At 39.3% G+C, this 18673-nt stretch overlaps 1 protein-coding gene and 1 long non-coding RNA gene across 8 annotated transcripts in view; one reads left to right on the plus strand and one right to left on the minus strand.

Moving 5' to 3' along the window:
- Positions 1-18673, plus strand: part of ATP8B2 (ATPase phospholipid transporting 8B2) — a 145893-nt gene that overhangs the window by 38921 nt on the left and 88299 nt on the right. For 4 of the 6 annotated variants that reach the window (XM_085848702.1, XM_085848703.1, XM_085848701.1 and 1 more), the window contains one exon: positions 16681-16748. In XM_085848702.1, coding sequence (XP_085704828.1) covers positions 16721-16748 — 28 coding nt within the window. In that variant the 5' untranslated portion in view covers positions 16681-16720. Of the gene's footprint in view, positions 1-15529; positions 15711-15924; positions 16074-16680; positions 16749-18673 lie in introns of those variants that run through there. The other 2 variants (XM_085848700.1, XM_085848704.1) reach the window with 2 other exon arrangements.
- Positions 5924-8507, minus strand: LOC147016021 (uncharacterized). Of its 2 annotated transcripts, XR_015050144.1 has the most exons (4): positions 6901-8507; positions 6650-6808; positions 6379-6436; positions 5924-6095 (listed from the first exon to the last, which is right to left on the minus strand). It is a non-coding gene; the product is annotated as an uncharacterized LOC147016021 (long non-coding RNA). The 2 variants fall into 2 exon arrangements; XR_015050143.1 differs by having other exon boundaries at positions 5924-6436.

Consider the following 18673-nt stretch of genomic DNA (forward strand, 5'->3'; position numbering starts at 1 on the left):
AATTACAAGCAATAAAAGAAATTAAGAAAGGCAAAACTCAGTTGTCCCCCCAAGAACCACAGAAAATAATTTGAATACTTGGATCAGGGTTTCAAAAGTTTTAACATCTTTTTTCCTAAATAAATACAAGTATGGAAGCAATTGATAGTATCTATGATTTGGATAATACTATTATTATCTCAAACTCCACTAAAAAAGAAGATTACTTCAAGGTAAATGCAATAACTGGAACAGACTGGAATACGAATGGTACAAAAAGTTTTGAAATAAATAATCAACAAACCTATTTGAATCTCTCCGAAAGTTTCTTGTTGTGTAAATTTAAATTCAATAAAGCTGGGAATAACACAAACGCTACACTTGTAAATGATTTCTTCTGCAAAATGTTTGATAGTGTGCGTTTGTATATTGGAACACAAGAAGTTGAAGCGGTTGATTATGTCTCTGCTGTATCTGAAATGATGAAATTTACACTCTATACATTCAGTGATAGAATGGGAAAGGGGTCTGTCGAAGGTTTTATTCCTGATATGTCAACGGGAACAAACACAGACCTTGGATATACTCAAAGGAAAGGAATGTATAATGATGATACAAAAGCAGTAAATAGTTTTACTGTAGCAGTTCCTCGTAAAGGTATATTTGGATTTTGTGATCATGATAAAGTTCTGTATGGTCTTAAAATTAGATTTCAACTACAAAGGAATGATAATGAAAATAGATTGCTTTTTGGTGAACAGAATAAATTTGTAATTGAGGAGATGAGTTGGTATATCAGTGAATATACTCCTAATCTTAAAACAGAAGAGAGGTTGAATAGAAGACTTAACTCAAAGAAACCACTCAGTGTATCATACCTCAAAAGAAGATGTCAACACGTTAAACTCAACCAAACCACTTACACGTGGAATTTGGGTGTTCTGGAAGGAAAGCCACAATATCTGTGGATCATTTTTAAAAAGCCAGATGGTGATACCGCGACTGATAAGAATAATGCATTGAGTGATAATGCTAAGGTGAAACAACTTCGCGTTTCTCTAGATGGAACATTTTATCCACGAGATAGATTGGAAATTAATTGGGAAAAAAATGATTTTGCTGAAGCATACAAGTCTTACCAAAAGGTGTGTGAAAGTAATGGAAATAAAGAACCTATTTTGGATATGACAGCATTTAAAAGTTTGTATACAATCTATGTTTGACCTGAGCGCTCAAAAGGAAACTATAAAGTCTAATCGAGTGGATACTTCCCTATACATTGAAAGAGGAGAGAGTGAAGAAGTTGATACATATTGTTTGCTTTTGGAAGAAACAGAATTACAGATTAATACAGGTAATGGTGTGATGATTAGTCTCACATAATTTTTTGTTAAATAAATGAGTGGCAAAGTACCAACTGGGGTATATGTTAATCAAATCAATCTTCATAAACTATCATCTTGTGTTCAAAATCAAAAGCCTTGTACGATTAACGTTAATACAATTCAGAGAAAAGGAGCAGTAAGAATTGATGTTTTGCTCACAGGAGAACAGGTTAAAATCTTGAATGACACTGGCTCACTTAAAATTAAAATGACAAAACCAATGTTGAAAAAATATTCAATAAGAGAGACGAGTGGAGGATTTCTCCCATTTCTAATTCCTTTATTTGCTGGTTTCAGTGCGGTTGGAGCATTGACGGGTGGTATTTCAACAGCGGTGAAAACTGCCAACGAAAGGAAGGCTCAACTCCAGGCTCAAAAAGAATTGGAAAGACATAACAAAGAGTTGGAGAAACAAATTAGTGGAAGTGGTGTAATTGTAGATTTTGCTGAAAAACTTGAAGGTCTGCCTGATAAAGCGAGATTGTTAGTTGGAGATATGCTTTCTTCTATTGCACAAGCAGGTGTAAAATTAACGAAAAGGGGTAATGGATTATATCTTTCTAATAAATAAATGAGCATTGATGAGTGGTTTAAAGAATTTGGAAAGAATACAACATCAAATTTACAACTTGTCAAATATTGTAAGAAATTAAAAATTCATAATGTGGTTATTTGTATGAGAGATGAATTAACAAATGTGCCGAAACATACAAAGAATATTATTATGAACTTAGAAGATAATAATGGGAACGGTTCTCATTGGGTTTGTATTTTTAATAGTCAAGACAAATATTATTTTGATAGTTTTGGTCTTCCACCACCTGTTGAAGTCATAAAATTCTTACAGAATGGTGTTTATCAAACATTTCAAGTCCAATAATTAAATTCCAAGTGTTGTGGTCAATTATGTCTATATGTGTTATTTCAACTCAACAAAAATAAAAAATTTTATGATATTATTTTTAATCTAATATAAATGACTTATGTTGGTAAAGATGGTTCTATCTTTGGTGTATCCCAAGAAACTGGATATTGATTTATCAAATTATTACACAAAGGCACAGGCTGAACGACATAAATATAATATAACCAAAAATATTAACATGAAAAATGCTTATAAATTAAAAAATTATCCAAGCCCGACTGACGCGAATGACTTGGTGAGATTAAGCGATTTATCACAATATATATCTTTAAATAAAACGGCCGTGTATTCCAAAGATACAGAAGTGTTGATATTATCTCCAGGTCATACAGAATTCACAGTTCGAATTAAAATAAATTTTTATAAAGAAGGGCGTATCGTTTGTATGAGAATAGAACAATGGAGGTATGATATGAATGATTTCGGGTATAATTGGTCATTTAAAATTAACCTCGAAGACCTGGAACAATTAAATCAGTCTCGTAAGGAAGAATATTATCCACTTGGTATCGAGAATGAGTTTTGTGGGGCCACGATTAGTAAACAACAAATAAAAGAATTTAATAAGGGTAAATATAATAATGGTTTTGCCCTTGTTTATATCATGAAAACAGAAAAAACAGGATTATATATAATAAGTAAGGAAATACAAAATGATTTAACTATGGGAAGATGGGGAGGTGTTTCATGCCATAATATTATTCTAACATATATTTCTAATACATAAATGACAGCAAGAAGGCTTCAAGAAAATTATCATTTCTGTGTTCAAGCATACCTTCAAGAAAAGGGTATTCGGTATTTTAATAAATATGTTCTACAACATAAGAATGAGGTATTTTCAATAAAAGATTGGTAATATGCTGATGTTGATAAACCGACAACTTTAGATATAATTAGAATGTTAAATAATGAAAAAATTATAAAGTTAAGTAAAGGTAAGGCTCTTTTAGAAATTCAGAAGAAATTTTATTGGTTTCCTGTTGTAAAAAAAATATTTTGGATACTGGAATAACAAGAAATCCTGATGAATATATGTATGATATTCTATGGGGTGTAAGCGATTCAAGGATAATAAGGGATGAGGAAGGAGTTGAAGAAGAGAGGGAAGAGGAGGAAAAGGAGAAGAGAGAGAAGGAGGAGAGGGAGGAAAAGGAGAAGAGAGAGAAAAAAGAGGAGGAAAAAGAGAAGAGAGAGAAGGAGGAGAGGGAGAAGAGAGAGAAGGAGAGGGAGAAGAGAGAAGGAGAGGGAGGAAAGAGCGAGACAAAATAAATATCAAAATATGGAAACCAGTGAGATTAAAAAAAGATTGGTGGTATTACAGAAAATAACTCAACCCACCGAGGAGGAAAACAAAGAATTGACAAGTCTATTTGAAATATTTTCTACAAGACTATTGACATCGACAAGATATTCATTTTAATTCAAGTTTTTCATTTTTTTTTTTTCTTAAATAAATGGAGGAGAGAGTGAAGGCATTTCTAAGGATTCTTTATGTTTTAAAAATTAAGATTCAAATGTGCATGTTGGAAACTAAAAAGGTTTTTGCACTCTGCAGGAATTTTTCACATAAATAAATGAGTTATTGTCTCAAATGTAAAAAGAAAACTAATACTAAAAATATTTCATATATTAAAAGTAAAAATAACAGGGTTATACAAAAAGGTATATGTTCGGTGTGTGGTTCAAAAAAAAATCAATTTATCTCCAAACACAAATGAGGAGGAGATATACAAAAGTTTTTATCAGGAAATAAATTTACAACTACTGGAATACCAGGGGAATTACATCTTCCAGGGTATTCTTTCTGTGGTCCAGGCACAAACTTGGATAAAAGATTAGATGAGGCAGACAATCCTAAATCATGGAGTAAACCCATCAATAGAGTTGATGAAGTGTGCATGAGACACGATATTGATTATGGGAATACCACAACGTTGGAAGAAAAGCATGAAGCCGATAGAGAAATGTTGTCTAATTTGTCTCTGATACAAAATCCAACCTTGAGAGAAAAAGTTGATCGGTTCATTGTGAAGAAGATGATCAGTGCTAAATTGAAACTTGGACTTGGAAATTCAAAAAACTTATAGGCTCTAATGATGTCATTAAGACTGAAGAGCAATTAGCTGATGAATTACATAAACCAATATTCACAAAGTTTCAGAGAAGGAAAGTTTATTCCAAGGAAGTAGATTATATCTGGTCTGCTGATTTGATTGAACTCAATAATGATAAGGGGCACAAGTATGCTTTAACCGTTATTGATTTGAGGAGTAGATACGCATGGGTTGTACCATTAAAAAACAAAACAGGTAATACTCTTATGTTAGCCTTTCAACAGATATTTAATAAAAGTAAGAGAAAACCTAAAAAATTGTGGACTGATGAGGGTAGAGAGTTTTATAATAAGACATTTATGAATTTTCTAAAAAATAACAGTATTACATTATACAGTACCTTTAATGAAGGGAAGGCAGTTGTTGTTGAACGTTTTAATCGTACCTTAAAAGAGAGATTATATAAAAAATTCACACAACTCGGTTCACAACAATGGTCATCTTTTATTCAGGATATTGTGGATAAGTATAATGACACGGTTCACACGTCAACAAATATGAAACCATCAGAAACATTTACAAAATTAAAATATGAAAAAGAGATTAATGTCAGAAAACCTAAGTTCAAAGTTGGTGATATCGTAAGAATATATAGGTGGAAATCTCATTTTGAAAAGGGTTATATTAAACGATGGACGAACGAACTTTTTAAAATTGTTGATGTAATAGATACGGTTCCTTGGACTTATAAGATATATGATTTGGAAGGGGAAGAGATTTTAGGTTCATTTTATTCACAGGAATTACAAAAGACAAAGATAAATTGAAAATTTTTGACTCCGCCCCTTTTTGACTCCGCCCACACAAAACCCACCCACATAAACCCCACCCCACACAAGCTCCACACAAACCCCACACAAACCCCACCACACACAAACCCCTCACAAGCTCCACACAAAACCCACCCACATAAACCCCACCCCACACAAGCTCCACACAAACCCCACACAAACCCCACCACACACAAACCCCTCACAAGCTCCACACAAAAACTCCACCCCACACAAGCTCCACACACACAAACCCCACACAAGCTCCACCCATATTCATCATATTCACATAATTAGTGATTAGTTAATTAGTTCCCCACACACAACATGTTTATTTAATTAAAAAATTATCCACCCATCCACACAAGCTCCACTCATCCACCCATCCACCCATCTCTCCACCCATCCATTTATCCACACAAACCTCATCCACATAAGCCTCATCCACATTCACTCCTCCCACATAAACCCTGCCCACACAAGCCCCACCCATATAAACCCTGCCCACATAAACCCTGCTCACATAAACCCCTCCCACACAAGCCCCGCCCACATAAACCCCACCCACAAAGCCCCGCCCACACAAGCCCCACCCCCTCATTCCCCCCCGTGCGCCCCCACCTTTGACCCACCACCTCCCTCATCCCACCCCCACCCTTCCCCACACACACACATGGGGAGGGGAGGGGTGGGATGAGGGGGTGATGAGTCGTTGGGGGAGCGCACCTACCCACCCCCCCTCCCTCCCTCTCCTTCATGTCTTGATCCTTTTTTTGAAATTCAAAATCAAGTAATTGTAAACAAAACAAATATAATTAATCAAAATTAAAAATATTAAATATTCATTTGCGAGAATGTATAATCTTTCCCAGCAATCTTCTTCAGATGTCTTGTGATGTCGAAACTCAGACACCATATTCTGTTTTGAAACAAAAAGTGGATAATAATTAGGTTTTATAAAGATAATTACATGGTAATATGAGTAAGCCTGGTGTTGGTTCTAAGTTCAAGCCTCGTTGACCACTGAATTAACACACCAGGAGACCGACTCAGCCTGTCATCCTTCCAAGGTCAATAAAATGAATTCCAGTGTTCTGACAAAACCGCGTCCAAACTAATGATGCAACCAACATAAGGCGACATTCCAAAGAGAGAGTGATATTAATAAACAAATAACTAAATAATAATTCAGAAACATTTACCTCCAGAAAATCATGTGTTGTACCAGATTGCTTCAACTGCTTATGTTGTGTGATCGAGCTGAAAAAAAAAAAATAATGAGTCAAGGGTATAGATGGAGAGACAGACAGAGAGAGGTAGGTAGAAAGACAGACAGAGAGAGATACAAAGAGACAGACAGGGAGAGATAGAGAGAGACAAACAGACAGGGAAAGAGACACGCACGCACACACACACACACACACACACACACACACACACACACACACACACACACACACACACGTGTCTCACCATTGGTTTAATTCATTCGAGATCAGAGGCCGTGATAAGACTTCGTACCAGTCATTATAAATGTTTTTAAATTCTCTTCTAAAATCATTGACCTCTTCAATAAGAGCATTCATTTGATGCACCTCATCGTGATATGTGAACTCCACTTCTTCCAAGGACCTGCCAGGAAAAATATATATTTTCGCATTATCACGATTTAATTTATAATCAATTGCTTCATCGTTCAAAGAGGAAACCATACATAAACTTACCAACTTTGTAGTGAGCTGCTATCTTCATCAGAAGAGAGTGAGTCCATGTCTCAGTTTTTTTACCATTGGTCCAAGATGGCAAAAAGATCAGAGGCCGTGATAAGACGTCGTGTCAGACATTAAAAATGTTTTTCAATTCTCTTCTAAGATGATTGACCTCTTCAATAAGAGCATTAATTTCATGCACGTCGTCGTGATATGTAAACTGCTCTTCTTCCAAGGACCTGCCAAGAAAAAAAAAATATCAGAATTATCACGATTTAATTTATAATCAATTGCTTCATCGTTCAAAGAGCAACCTATACACAGGCTTACCAACTTTGTGTTGAGCTGTTTTGTTCGCGGAAGAATGATCGCTCATGTCTCAGTTGTAAAAATGAAAATCCCGTCTGGCAGAAACTTTGTCTGGCGAATCACTTATAAGGCAACGATGAGGAGATTGCTTAATCATTGGGTGTGGCCACAGGAAATGACGCTTCGGGCGAGACAGCTTGGAAAATAACTGGGCGATATATTCTCAAATTGTATGAATCATTTTTAAAACATACTTAAAATACCCTAAAATGATTTTGATTAAACATGTTTAAAAGCCTGTTCGTGTTCTGAGATAAAATAGAAACACGAGGCCTTGTCTCAGAGAATAGTTCCTATTTTTTCACAGCATGACTGTCCAAAAACACTTCCTCATTTTCACAGCACGACCGTGTCAAAAAAACACTTCCTCATTTTCATGGCACGAACTGAAAACATTTGAAACAAAACTTTTTTTATGGCGTGGTTTATGCACAAAAATGATTTGCAACTCGGGCGGTGGCCAGATGAGATCATTAAGAGAAGTTTATCATTTCGTAATGGCACAAAAGGGGTATCTTAAAAAATATAAAGATTCAAATGTTTTGTTTTTCAATATTTTAGATGGGGATTATTGTGCAAAGAAAATTAAACTATTGAAGGAATTTGAAAATGAACAAATCTTTATAGGTTCAATGAGTGAGCTAAACAATATGCATCGGTTATTTGATAAAGAGTGTCCCGAGGCTTAGACGTTTCAGATATTTCTTTCGAATCACCTTTAACAAATCTTTATCTTATTGCATGGATTATTTGAAAAAAAAAAGTGTCCTCAGGTTAAAAGGGGAGACAAATAAATATACCTTGGGATAAAAAGGGGGTTTATTTTTAGGGAAAAAAAATATGAATCGCTGAAAATCCCCCATTCATTTACATGGGGAAAAGTGAGCCAGAACCAGTATATTCACCCTCCTAGTGTTCATGAAGATGAAAACGCTGGTCACATGATCACTTCAGCTCGGGAGGGTTTGATTTTGTTTCCCCCCATTCAATTAACAGTTTATAAGGGAGGGATTTTATTTTGATTGATATATTGGATTATATATTACTCGAGCAGAAATACCCATCATCGCCCGACAGCACGGGCGGCGCCCAGGCAGACGCGGACACCGTGGACAAAATGGGTGACGAAAGCTTTGTCCCACTGTCACAGGCTGACCCGGTGTCTTGTATGTTATGGGACCGTGTCCCGTTTCATACTTTTCCCAGATGCCATTTGTGTCCATCCTCGCCGTGTCCCACTTGTGTCCATGAGGTGTCGATGTCTTTCTCCAGTGGATGGGGGAGGAGGGTGGAGTGGTGGGTGTAGGATCGTGGTGGGTATTCGTGGGGGGGGGGAATGTTGGAGAGGGGGGTGTGTGATTGTGGGGGTGATGGTTGGTGGAGGGGAGGTGTGGGATGGTGGAGGGGGGACCCTGAAAGTTTTCGTGCCCTCGGTAAAATCCTCTCGGCGGAGTAGAAGATACATTATACCTACTTTCCACTTTAAATAGATGGTGGTTCTTTTGACTGACACAAATTTGTGTTTTTTATTTTTTTTCATTGATAAGATAATTATTTTCAGATAATTATTTTCTTATCAGTGATAATTATTTATATATAAATTTATATATAAATTATATATAAATTATAGAGATAATTATTTTCAGGCGGTCTTTGGTAACTAGTGGTGGAGTTGCTCTTTTCATCAAAGACTCTTCCTCACTCTCCATGTACTGCCCTTACTCCCCCACATCCCCAGAAATACCTCTGCGTATGGCTTCCCCTCCACTCCCACCTCATGTTCATATGTGTACTGCACCGTCCACCAAACAGTGATGACTACATTTACATTTCACTCTCCGAAAACATGGACCAACTTCTATATTCTCATCCGAGCTCTCTCTTCCTCCAATGTGGTGACTTCAATTGTCATCATGCCAGTTGGCTGAGTGTGGGTACCTCTCTCACCTGCCATGACACTTCAGCAAAAGACTTATGGGACTCATTGGGACTGACACAATCTGTCAACTTCCTGACCTGGATCTTAACCTCCATCTCCATCTCTTCTGGATCTGATTTTGCCCAATTTCCCTGGAATATCTGCTGTTCTTCCTCCGCTCCAATTGGTTCATCTGACCACGTGCTTTCAAAGTAGACATCTCTCTGGCTGTTATTAGAGAACCACAACAGCACCATTGAGTCTGGAATTTCACTCAGGCCGACTGGCACGGACTTCAACCAGCCAGCAAACCTCTACACTGGTCTCTCATCTCTACTTTCTCCGATATCAACTCGTCCTGCAAATTCTTTCAAAGAAACTTGCTCTCTCTCATGCACAGACTTATCCCCTCTCGTCTTCAGTTGTCCTACCCTTCCACCCACCCAGGTACACTGAAGCTTGTGGTGAGGTCATTGTCCTGAAACAACTTGCCTTCGCCTCATGGAAGGCAAATCCAACTGAGGGTAATCTCAGTTCCTTCCAGAAAGCTTGGAACAAGTGTGTGTCTACCCTCAGGAGTGCCAGGAAACAACATCCTTCTAATCTCAATCTGAACTCTCAAATCTATCTGCCTTCTCCAAATCCTGGTAGTGTTTGCTTGTCTATTTCTGGTATATATTCCCCCTCCATCCCCTCCCTTTGCTCAAATAGGCTGCACAAATGACACCGCATGTGAAAAGGCTGAATGCTTAAACTCTGTGTTCTAAATCTTATGTCCCAAACACATCACTTTTTGTACCCACCTTACCCAGTCAAACCCAGCGGTCCCTGGACTCTGTGTCATTTTCTTCTAAAAAAAAAAAGTGGAGATCTTGCTGTCAAACCTCGACTCAGATTCTGAAACCGGTCCAGACGGCATCGGCCCACGTGTCCTAAAAACCTGCTCTTCTGCTCTTGCTCACCATCTGTCTGTTCTACTCACCCTCTCATTTGCTCAAGGTCATCTGCCATCTCCTTGGAAATCAGCTACCATTAGTGCTTGGCATAAAAAAGATGCAAATACAAATCCCTGCAACTGCAGACCAATCAGCCTTCTCCCAATCATCATCAAGGTTATGGAATCCATCGCTTCAGACAACAAATCCTTCCTCTTCTCCAATGGTTTGATTTCCGATCATTAATTTGGATTCAAACCAGGTCACTCGACCCTGGATATGCTGCTTCTGCTCTCCCAACAATGAATGGAGATCCTCAATGCCAGACATGAAATCAGAGCCATATTCATAGAAATATCACGTGTCTTCAATACGATCTGGCACCCTGTCCTGCTCACCAAACTCTTTTCCTATGGTATCCAAGGACATCCCCGCTGATGGCTTGCAGACTTCCTCTCCTGTCACAGCCAACATGGGGCCATTAATGAAGTGCTCTCATCCCCTCTTCCTGTGCAGGCTAGAGTTCCTCAAGGTAGGGTTCTGGGCCCTGGTCTTTTTCTGGTTTTTATCAATGATCTCTCCGACTCTCTTTAAAATCCTCTTTATCTCTTTGCTGATGACTCCACCCTCTGTTGTACCATCTGCCATCCCTTAGATCGGCAAGTAGCAGCCTCTTCACTCTGCAGATCTGGATAAAATCGCAAGCAAGTCCAACACTTGGAACATGTCTTTCAATCCTGACAAATCTCACACTCTCTCTATGTCTCTCCGAAAGGACCATCTGGAAAACCCTTCTATCTACTTTCTCAACAATCCTCTTGAAGAAGTCCTTGCATTCAAGCTTCTGGGTCTCACGAGCTGCCATGATCTTTCCTGGGAAAGCCATATTTCCAAGCTGGCCTTGAAAGCTAGTCACTGATTGGCATCCTCCGTCATGCAAAGTCCTTCCTCGGACCACCTGAGCTCCTGACCACATACAAAGCTTTTGTCTGCAGCCTGATGGAGTACTGCTCTCCCCTCTGGGCTGGTGCTACCGCCTCTCACCTTTCTCGCATTCACGCTGTGGAAACCAAGACTTTTAGGATCATCGGTATCTCCCACCATGAGGCTGAGTCTTTGGGTCTGTCACTCTCACTGCAGGCAGGTCAGTGGTCTTTCTGCCTTCTACCCTCTCCTCTTCGGCATCCTCCCCCCCCCCCCGCTCTGTCTGCGATATGTCCCCCCCCTCCCAATATTTCTGCAGGGCGATCAAGGTCCACCAACAACCACCTTCTGGTTAATCTACCAAAATTAAGAATCACTGCTCACCTTCATTCTTTCATTCCTCTCTTTTTCCTGCCTTTGGAACAAACTCCCACACTCTCTTCAATCCCACTCTTCCCTCCAGGTCTTCAAAACAGCTGTTCACCACCATCTCATATCTACCCCCATCCAAAACCACAGTCTTTTCTACCCCTGCTAATCCACCATAAACCCACCCCCTTCAAATTCCCTGCTTTCCTTCCTGAAAGTCCCTGTACTCTCTGTCCATCTTGTTTACCTTGTGTACCCCGCACCATCACTCACCTTTCCACAGATCTCGTATCTCTGTTCGCCACTGTTTTGTGCTTCCCTCTCCCACCCCTCTTGTCTCCTGCTGCCCTTGTTGTACGTTTTGTGTGTTTGCTCTTATACGAGCCTCGACATTGTATACAAAACAAAATAAAAATTGCCAGACAATGGCAACGTGTTTCATTCACCACGCAAATCATCCTTGTACATTTGCTGGTAGCTGAGTCGAGATGCTGTTACAGTTTTGAGTGACGGCCTTTTCTTCTGATTGTTTGTGGAGGTGACATCCTCTCAATCGTGGTGCATAACCACAAGATCTAGCCTTCTCTGTAATATGTACCGAGCACAAAAGCGAACATTTTCTATGCCCGATCCACGCTCGTGTATTTCAGACAAACCTCGCACAATTTCTGGCAAACTTCGGGTGTTTCATCCATTGCTGTAGCTTGAAACCATCATATCTATTTTGTAGAGTATCAAGGGATAGAATCGCCTCGAGGTGGTCTGAGTAGATGGGGGTGGGAGTGGGGGTTGCCAGACAGTCCTTTTGGAGAGATATCGAGAGATATAGATGTCAGGATTGAAAGACATTCCATTCCAGTGTTTGACCAGCTTGAATATTAATTTTTTTCCAAGGTCTGAAGAGAAGGAAGAGGCTGCAGCATGCCTGTCTGAAGGATGAGGGATGTCACGGCAAAGGGTGCAAGTGGGGATGACGGGGAAGGATGAGTCGTAAGAAAATCCATTAAGGGGATTGTCCAGAGAGTCGAAGAGATCATTGATGAAGATGAGGAATAGGACTGCGACCAGAACACTGCCTTGGGGCACTCCAGCCTTGACAGGGAGAGATGAAAGGATTCCATTGAGAGCTACACATTGGCTATGGGAGTAGAGTAAGTCAGCAAGCCTCGTGTGGAATTAGCCCTCCACTCCATCGGCAGACAGCTTGGAAAGTAAGACAGACAAACATGTCTCTTGTAGTACCATAGATAAAGTGTTTGCCTTACCGACATGTTGTGTGAGTGATTTTCAAGCAAATTAGTTTCTGTTGTTAAACAGTATATTGTTCTTGGAGCTTGTTATCATTTTATTTCCTGTTAAAGCATTGAGGGTCCTGTTCGTTTAATCCATGAGGGGACTTTGAACTACACACCAGCATATTGTTTCTTACATCTTTCCTACTCACTCGGTCACCACGACCATAGACCGGAGATTAGCCACTTCATTTCATTCAATCTTGCATGATACTTCTGATAGCGGAGTCTTCCTATGCTCACTCGCCTCTGAGCTTTCTAGCCTGGGTTGGAATCTCGGCCCAGCTCTACACTTTTGTCTTGGTGTTTCTTAGTCACGGCGAGGTGGTGCACGTCGGTGTGTGTTACATCTCTTGGCATTAATTGATGGACGTTAAAGACATCACAGTGCCCTTTGCAATACAAAGAGTGGGCGAGTTATCCCCAGCGCCGTGGCCAAATCTAAAATCCTGCTTTTACCGACTTGGGGCACTGCATCAGTGACGGAGCCATGCTCCCATCAAAGCTTCGATGCAAATCCACAGCCATGTGCTGCATGCAAAAGAATAAGAATCTAGTTTTCCTGATGTGTTTTTTCATGAACTGGAGTCCAATTGTGCATATCGACTTAGCATATTTTGCTTCCTTCTTCTTCCTTTCTTTTTATTTATTTTTTTTTTCGGTTCATAATTTTACTCACACACACATGGACATACTGATGAGACAAACACTGAACACAGCCACTTAGCTTTGGGGAGGTTACATCACTTCTCAGAATATTCTGGCTGCCAGCGACTACCAGCGACATCACAACAATGGTGCCACTTTTCTCACTGAACTCAGCCAGTCATTTCCTCCTCCTCACTGATGCCAAGTAATGGGGATTGTTCTTTGCTCTATCCTTTTAAATGCTGATCATCAAGCAAGGAAGCAGCACGTACCATTTTTAAAGTCTTTTGAATGACTCGGCCGGGATTTGAACCGCTGACCTCCCAGACTTGGAGCAGATGCTCTCTAACCATTACACCACCAAGTCTGCTAACTATTATACCGCAGAGTCCTTGTCCTTCCTGATGATATCCTGATATCTACCTAGCCACTGATGATTTGCCAATAAGTGATAAAACCGGTCCGGCGGTTCAGAGGGGTGTGTACAGCATTGGGATTCTCACGCATGTTCTACTTGTGAATGTCTGCAGCCGTAGAGGAACCCGAGTAGGGTTTGAAACGGCAAGGAGTTTAACTTGTGTCACTTTTCTTGGTTGCTTTCTGCAGCTTACTTTGGCTGGAATGGCATTGGGTTATACACATTTATATAGACAGTGTCTAATTATTTCATCTTTGATTCCTACTTTAATATAAACTGACGTGTCTGGTGATCTTTATTCCCAAACAAGTTGGGTCCAACCGATCCAGATCTGGTCACTTAGACTTGAGTAGTTTGTTCATCAAGAAGATTGTTGTTAGCAAAGATTAGATCAAAAATATGCAAAGCCATAGATGCATCATATGTATTTCAGGCTTCCCTGTCACCTTGTTCTTCCATTCACCTAGACTTTGTCGCCAAAAGGTAATGTTTTCTTTTTTCCCCAGAAGTAATTCAAAATTTGTGCAAAAATGATGTTGAGTTTAATTTTTGTTCATAAGGGAATGTCTAAGAACGTTTTCCCTGGACCAGCATTTCATTTTTGAGAACAAAGGCCCTGCAATCCTCCTGTCAGTATGTGAATGCATTATTGAAATGGGGGATCACATTATCTGATTGAAAACACACCTTGGCTCCCGTTTGGAGTGGTGAATGGAGTTGATCTTCTGGGACAAAAGCAAAACAAAACAAAAGCATTTAGCTTCATTATATTTACTTTGAGTATTGGAGATATCTATTTTCATTATAGCTGTGCACGTGGATAAATCGACATCGACGTTTACACGGTGATCGCTGCGACCCTTTTCACAAGCACGTGATCACGTACACAGTGGGATGTTGTGTGATCATCGCATAATGAAGAACCTATTCTTCCAAGCATCGGAGTAAATTGAATCGATGATCAGGTTTGTCACAATACATGGACGTTGTATTGAGATGAGAGTTATTTGGTCATTCCTTACGGGATGTGGTTCCCGAAGATGATTATAATGATAGAGAAACATTTCATGGAGTACGTTGCTCAGTATCCAAAGTCTTTCCATGGTTATCGTGTCTGATCACCCCTGAATTTGATCACACCCTTCACCAACTTCCACTGTACCTGCATTCCATGCACACACTGAACTCTTATATGGTATCATGTTTGAACAACTAAACTGAGATCGCTGCTCCTCAACCCTGAATATTTGTATTCCCAACCTTCCTTGTTGGTCGTTTCTGCTTTTCTGGTCAAAAAATAACAAGGCAAGCAATTATTTGAAAAAAATAATTGTACTTTTATGTTTAAACAAAATGTATTTTGCCTTTTGGGGAATGTGTCGGTGTGTCGGAGAGAAAAACAAATGCTGCGTAGGACGTGTTTGTTCTTTTGTAACAAAACCCCAACTGAACAATTAATGTTCTCGCATTGTTTGTACTTTTGCTTTAACCGTTTATGGAGTGGGGGTGGAGGGGTAGTTCCTGCTTCAAACTTCAAAGAAACGTCAACAACTCCAGCTTTAGAAAAGTGATAAAATATTCCTGGAAGGAGGAATAACAATCAGGAAAATGCTGTTGGACCGAAAAATATTTTAACACGAGTTCAGCTTGTGAGTATAGGTGGGAAGGTTTTACCCGAATTTTATACTCACGGCTCATGGAGTCGTGTCCCAGCTTGTACTATTTGGGAGGAGACTCGAAGAGCTATCTTAGCCCGGCCCATGTTCCCTGCACTGTGTGATTCTCTTGTACAGTCTATTTTATCTTCCATTGCATTGCAATAAGTAAAGTACGTGCATTTGCTCTTTGTGCGAGATACCGCCGTGCCCCAGCGTAAGGGTGGGATCACAGTCTGGTCTGATCGTCGAATGCTTGTGGTTAAATCGACGTCCTGGGAAGCACTTCTCTGAATGGTAACACGTTTCGGTTTTTCACTTCCCTCTGAGGACTGGCCCATCTTATGTTGTTTTATGGCTCTATGTACTTCTTTTTTTTTTCTTCTGTGTTTTTTTTGTGACGACTACCCTTCAGCCCCTTTTGTAGTTTGCATGGTTCTTACTTTGTCGGTCGTGAAAGTTCCCTGGGAAAGGTTGCGCGTCTAAACTTTTTCTTTATTCCCAGTACATTCCTGATTAAAGGAGGGAGTTTTGTTGGGTGTGGGATTTTGGAAGCCTTCTCACTTACCCCACCCTTAAAGCATTTCAAATGTCCTTTCCCACTAAATATTTTACCTTCATACAGTACTTAATATTGTTCATGACGTTGAGTTGAAACAGGTGAGTAAATTAAACTTGCTACCTCCTCCTCTCAATTACACTTTTATCATTAATTTTGTTGTAAAGTATAATGACGTTACGTACTATATATATATATATATATATATATATATATATATATATATATATATATATATATATATATATATGTATATATATATATATATATATATATATATATATATATATATATATATATATATATATATATATATATATATGTGTGATTTTAAAAGAATACATTTTGAATTTGAATGCGGCACGCCAAATAATCATGTATAAAACGAAATAACAAGAAGCTAAGGCTCGGTAAATCTTTATTTGTTTTGTAAAAAACATTATCCCGGTTTGGTAAATGTTCGCCATGGTGAGGAAGGGGATTTGTCCAAATCTTTGATCCCTACCTGCATTCACCTCTTATAAAGGGACGAATGCCAAGTGAAAACCGAGCTAGTTCTAGTTTATGCAGTTTGTAATTCAAAGCCGTACCTTTTTCACCAAGTGGTGCTCGTATTTTACCATTGTATATGCTATTTCAGTGATCTTTTTTGTGTCTGCCAGCCACTATTGATTGCCACCGTTGTTTGTCTTGTGTCTTTTTCCATAGAAGCGAATGTGTTGTCAGTTTGAGACTTTGAGCCATCGCCATGAGGTTCAGGAAAGCAAAGGCAGCAGGTGGGCACTTGACAAACACACTCAGTTGAACTTCGTACGTGTTTGGGGCACACCTTACAAAATAACTGCCAATGTTTCCGATGATTTATGAACCGTCCTTCTCTACATATGAAACCATTTTAATCTAATAGCTTATCTTTTGATCAAAATGTTGTTTGTATAATAAACAGCTCTTTAATATAAAATGTATTTGTACATGCGATGTGTCGTTTCCTGGTTTGTGTTGTGTAATCGTGCCGGAAGGTTGCTCAATATTTAAAAGAAACACAAATACTAAAGTTCCTGAACTCCACCGTATGCTGCCACCCGTTTGCCACTCGGCCCTTGATGGAATGCATTGGGCACACGGAAGAAGCCACAAATGGTGTGGTGGGTTGTTGAGATTGGTGGGTGGTTCGAAATTCGAATCATTGGAGGTATCACCAAATTTTACATGTCGGGCATGATGTCATTCATTTATCACCGCAGTTTGAAAAGCTGAAAATTACATCAAAGTTTGTAATTGTCGCATTAAAGTTTTGCCCACTTTCCAACTTATTCAAGGATGTAAATGCTTTTCAGCAGATTTTGATTAACCACGTGAACTTGCGTGACAGTCGATCTTGTCCTGGTGTTTGTAATGTTAGAAACTAATTTTAACACTAGTGAGACATGCGTGCTTCTTTGGAAGTTCCTGAAGCACTTCCCACTTTTATGCTGACTTTTTATTCGGTTGTCATAAATATTGATGTTAGGAGTGTGTCACTTCAGGAAGACCTGAATAAATGACTGGTTTGCTTATGTCAATGTGATTACAGCAAGCAGAATTGGATCTGAAAATCAAAGTGGATTTTCTTTTAACATATATATATTTGGACACAATTAGAATTGATCTAATGGGGCCAGAGGCTGGCACCGTAGACAGGATCCCATTTGTTCCCGGGGTCCACGACAAGGTCCAGGAGCCTCGGGCTGGCACTTTAAGGGATGCCCCCTGTTCCCGGGGGTCCATGAAGAGGCACACACAATTCCAATAATTCTTATTTACAAGGGGTTATTAATTGAGCTGTCAGCAATGCTTATACACATAGATACCTGGGATATAAAAGCATTGTTTGTAATACTCTACCTTCTGCCCAAACATTTCAGCATGTGCATTAATTTCATTCTAATGTCTTATGAATGCTTTTCCAAACAGCCAGATTAACAAACCATTTTTGAAGAGAATGTCAATGAAAAGACACAACTGAGACGATGAAACTGACGTTTGTGCTTCCACTGATCAACTTTTGTTGTAATGTCAAATCAAAACTAGTTTTGCAGGAATAAAAGCATGCATTTATTTTAAAAGTAAGGCCTTCGTTATTTTATAACTTGGTTTACAGATCCGCCGACGGTATATTTGCCGAAATGAAATATAAATATAAAACACATTTTTAGCCTTTTATATTTATACATGTTCCGCCGAAGGTGCAAAAGTTTCAAAACCCGAAATGTAAACGTCGGCATTTATTTTCAAAATATAATTTCATGCGCGTGCACAAAAATGCCGAGTCCCCTTCAACCAAACTGCGCAGTAGAGCTGTGCAGTAGTTTTCGGTCATGGCATCTGAGCAGTGGCCAGCGTGGTTCAGATTGACTGTGGTTTCTGGGGCGAAAGTGATTGTTAAGAAGTATGTCAGTGGTATAAATTTGAGAGACTGTATTGGTGATTTAATCACGCAACATCTTGACGACGAATATTCTGGCCGAACTATTGCATAAATTCAGTGCAGCAGCAGGGATGATTCGCAGGCAACTCTCGATCGTGCCGATTTTGTTTCCGTCGAAAGTTGTACACCGCTGTTCATATTGAAAGATTTCGGTGCCAAGTACGTCAAAGTTTCCCTGCGAGATTCTGATATTCAGCCTTCAACGGACCAGAAACCAGCCTTTGATGTGCTCAT

Source organism: Eptatretus burgeri, chromosome 12 (genome assembly GCF_056783735.1).
Source record: "Eptatretus burgeri isolate ZD-2024b chromosome 12, Ebu_testis_v1, whole genome shotgun sequence".
In the NCBI taxonomy this organism is placed as follows: Eukaryota; Metazoa; Chordata; class Myxini; order Myxiniformes; family Myxinidae; genus Eptatretus; species Eptatretus burgeri.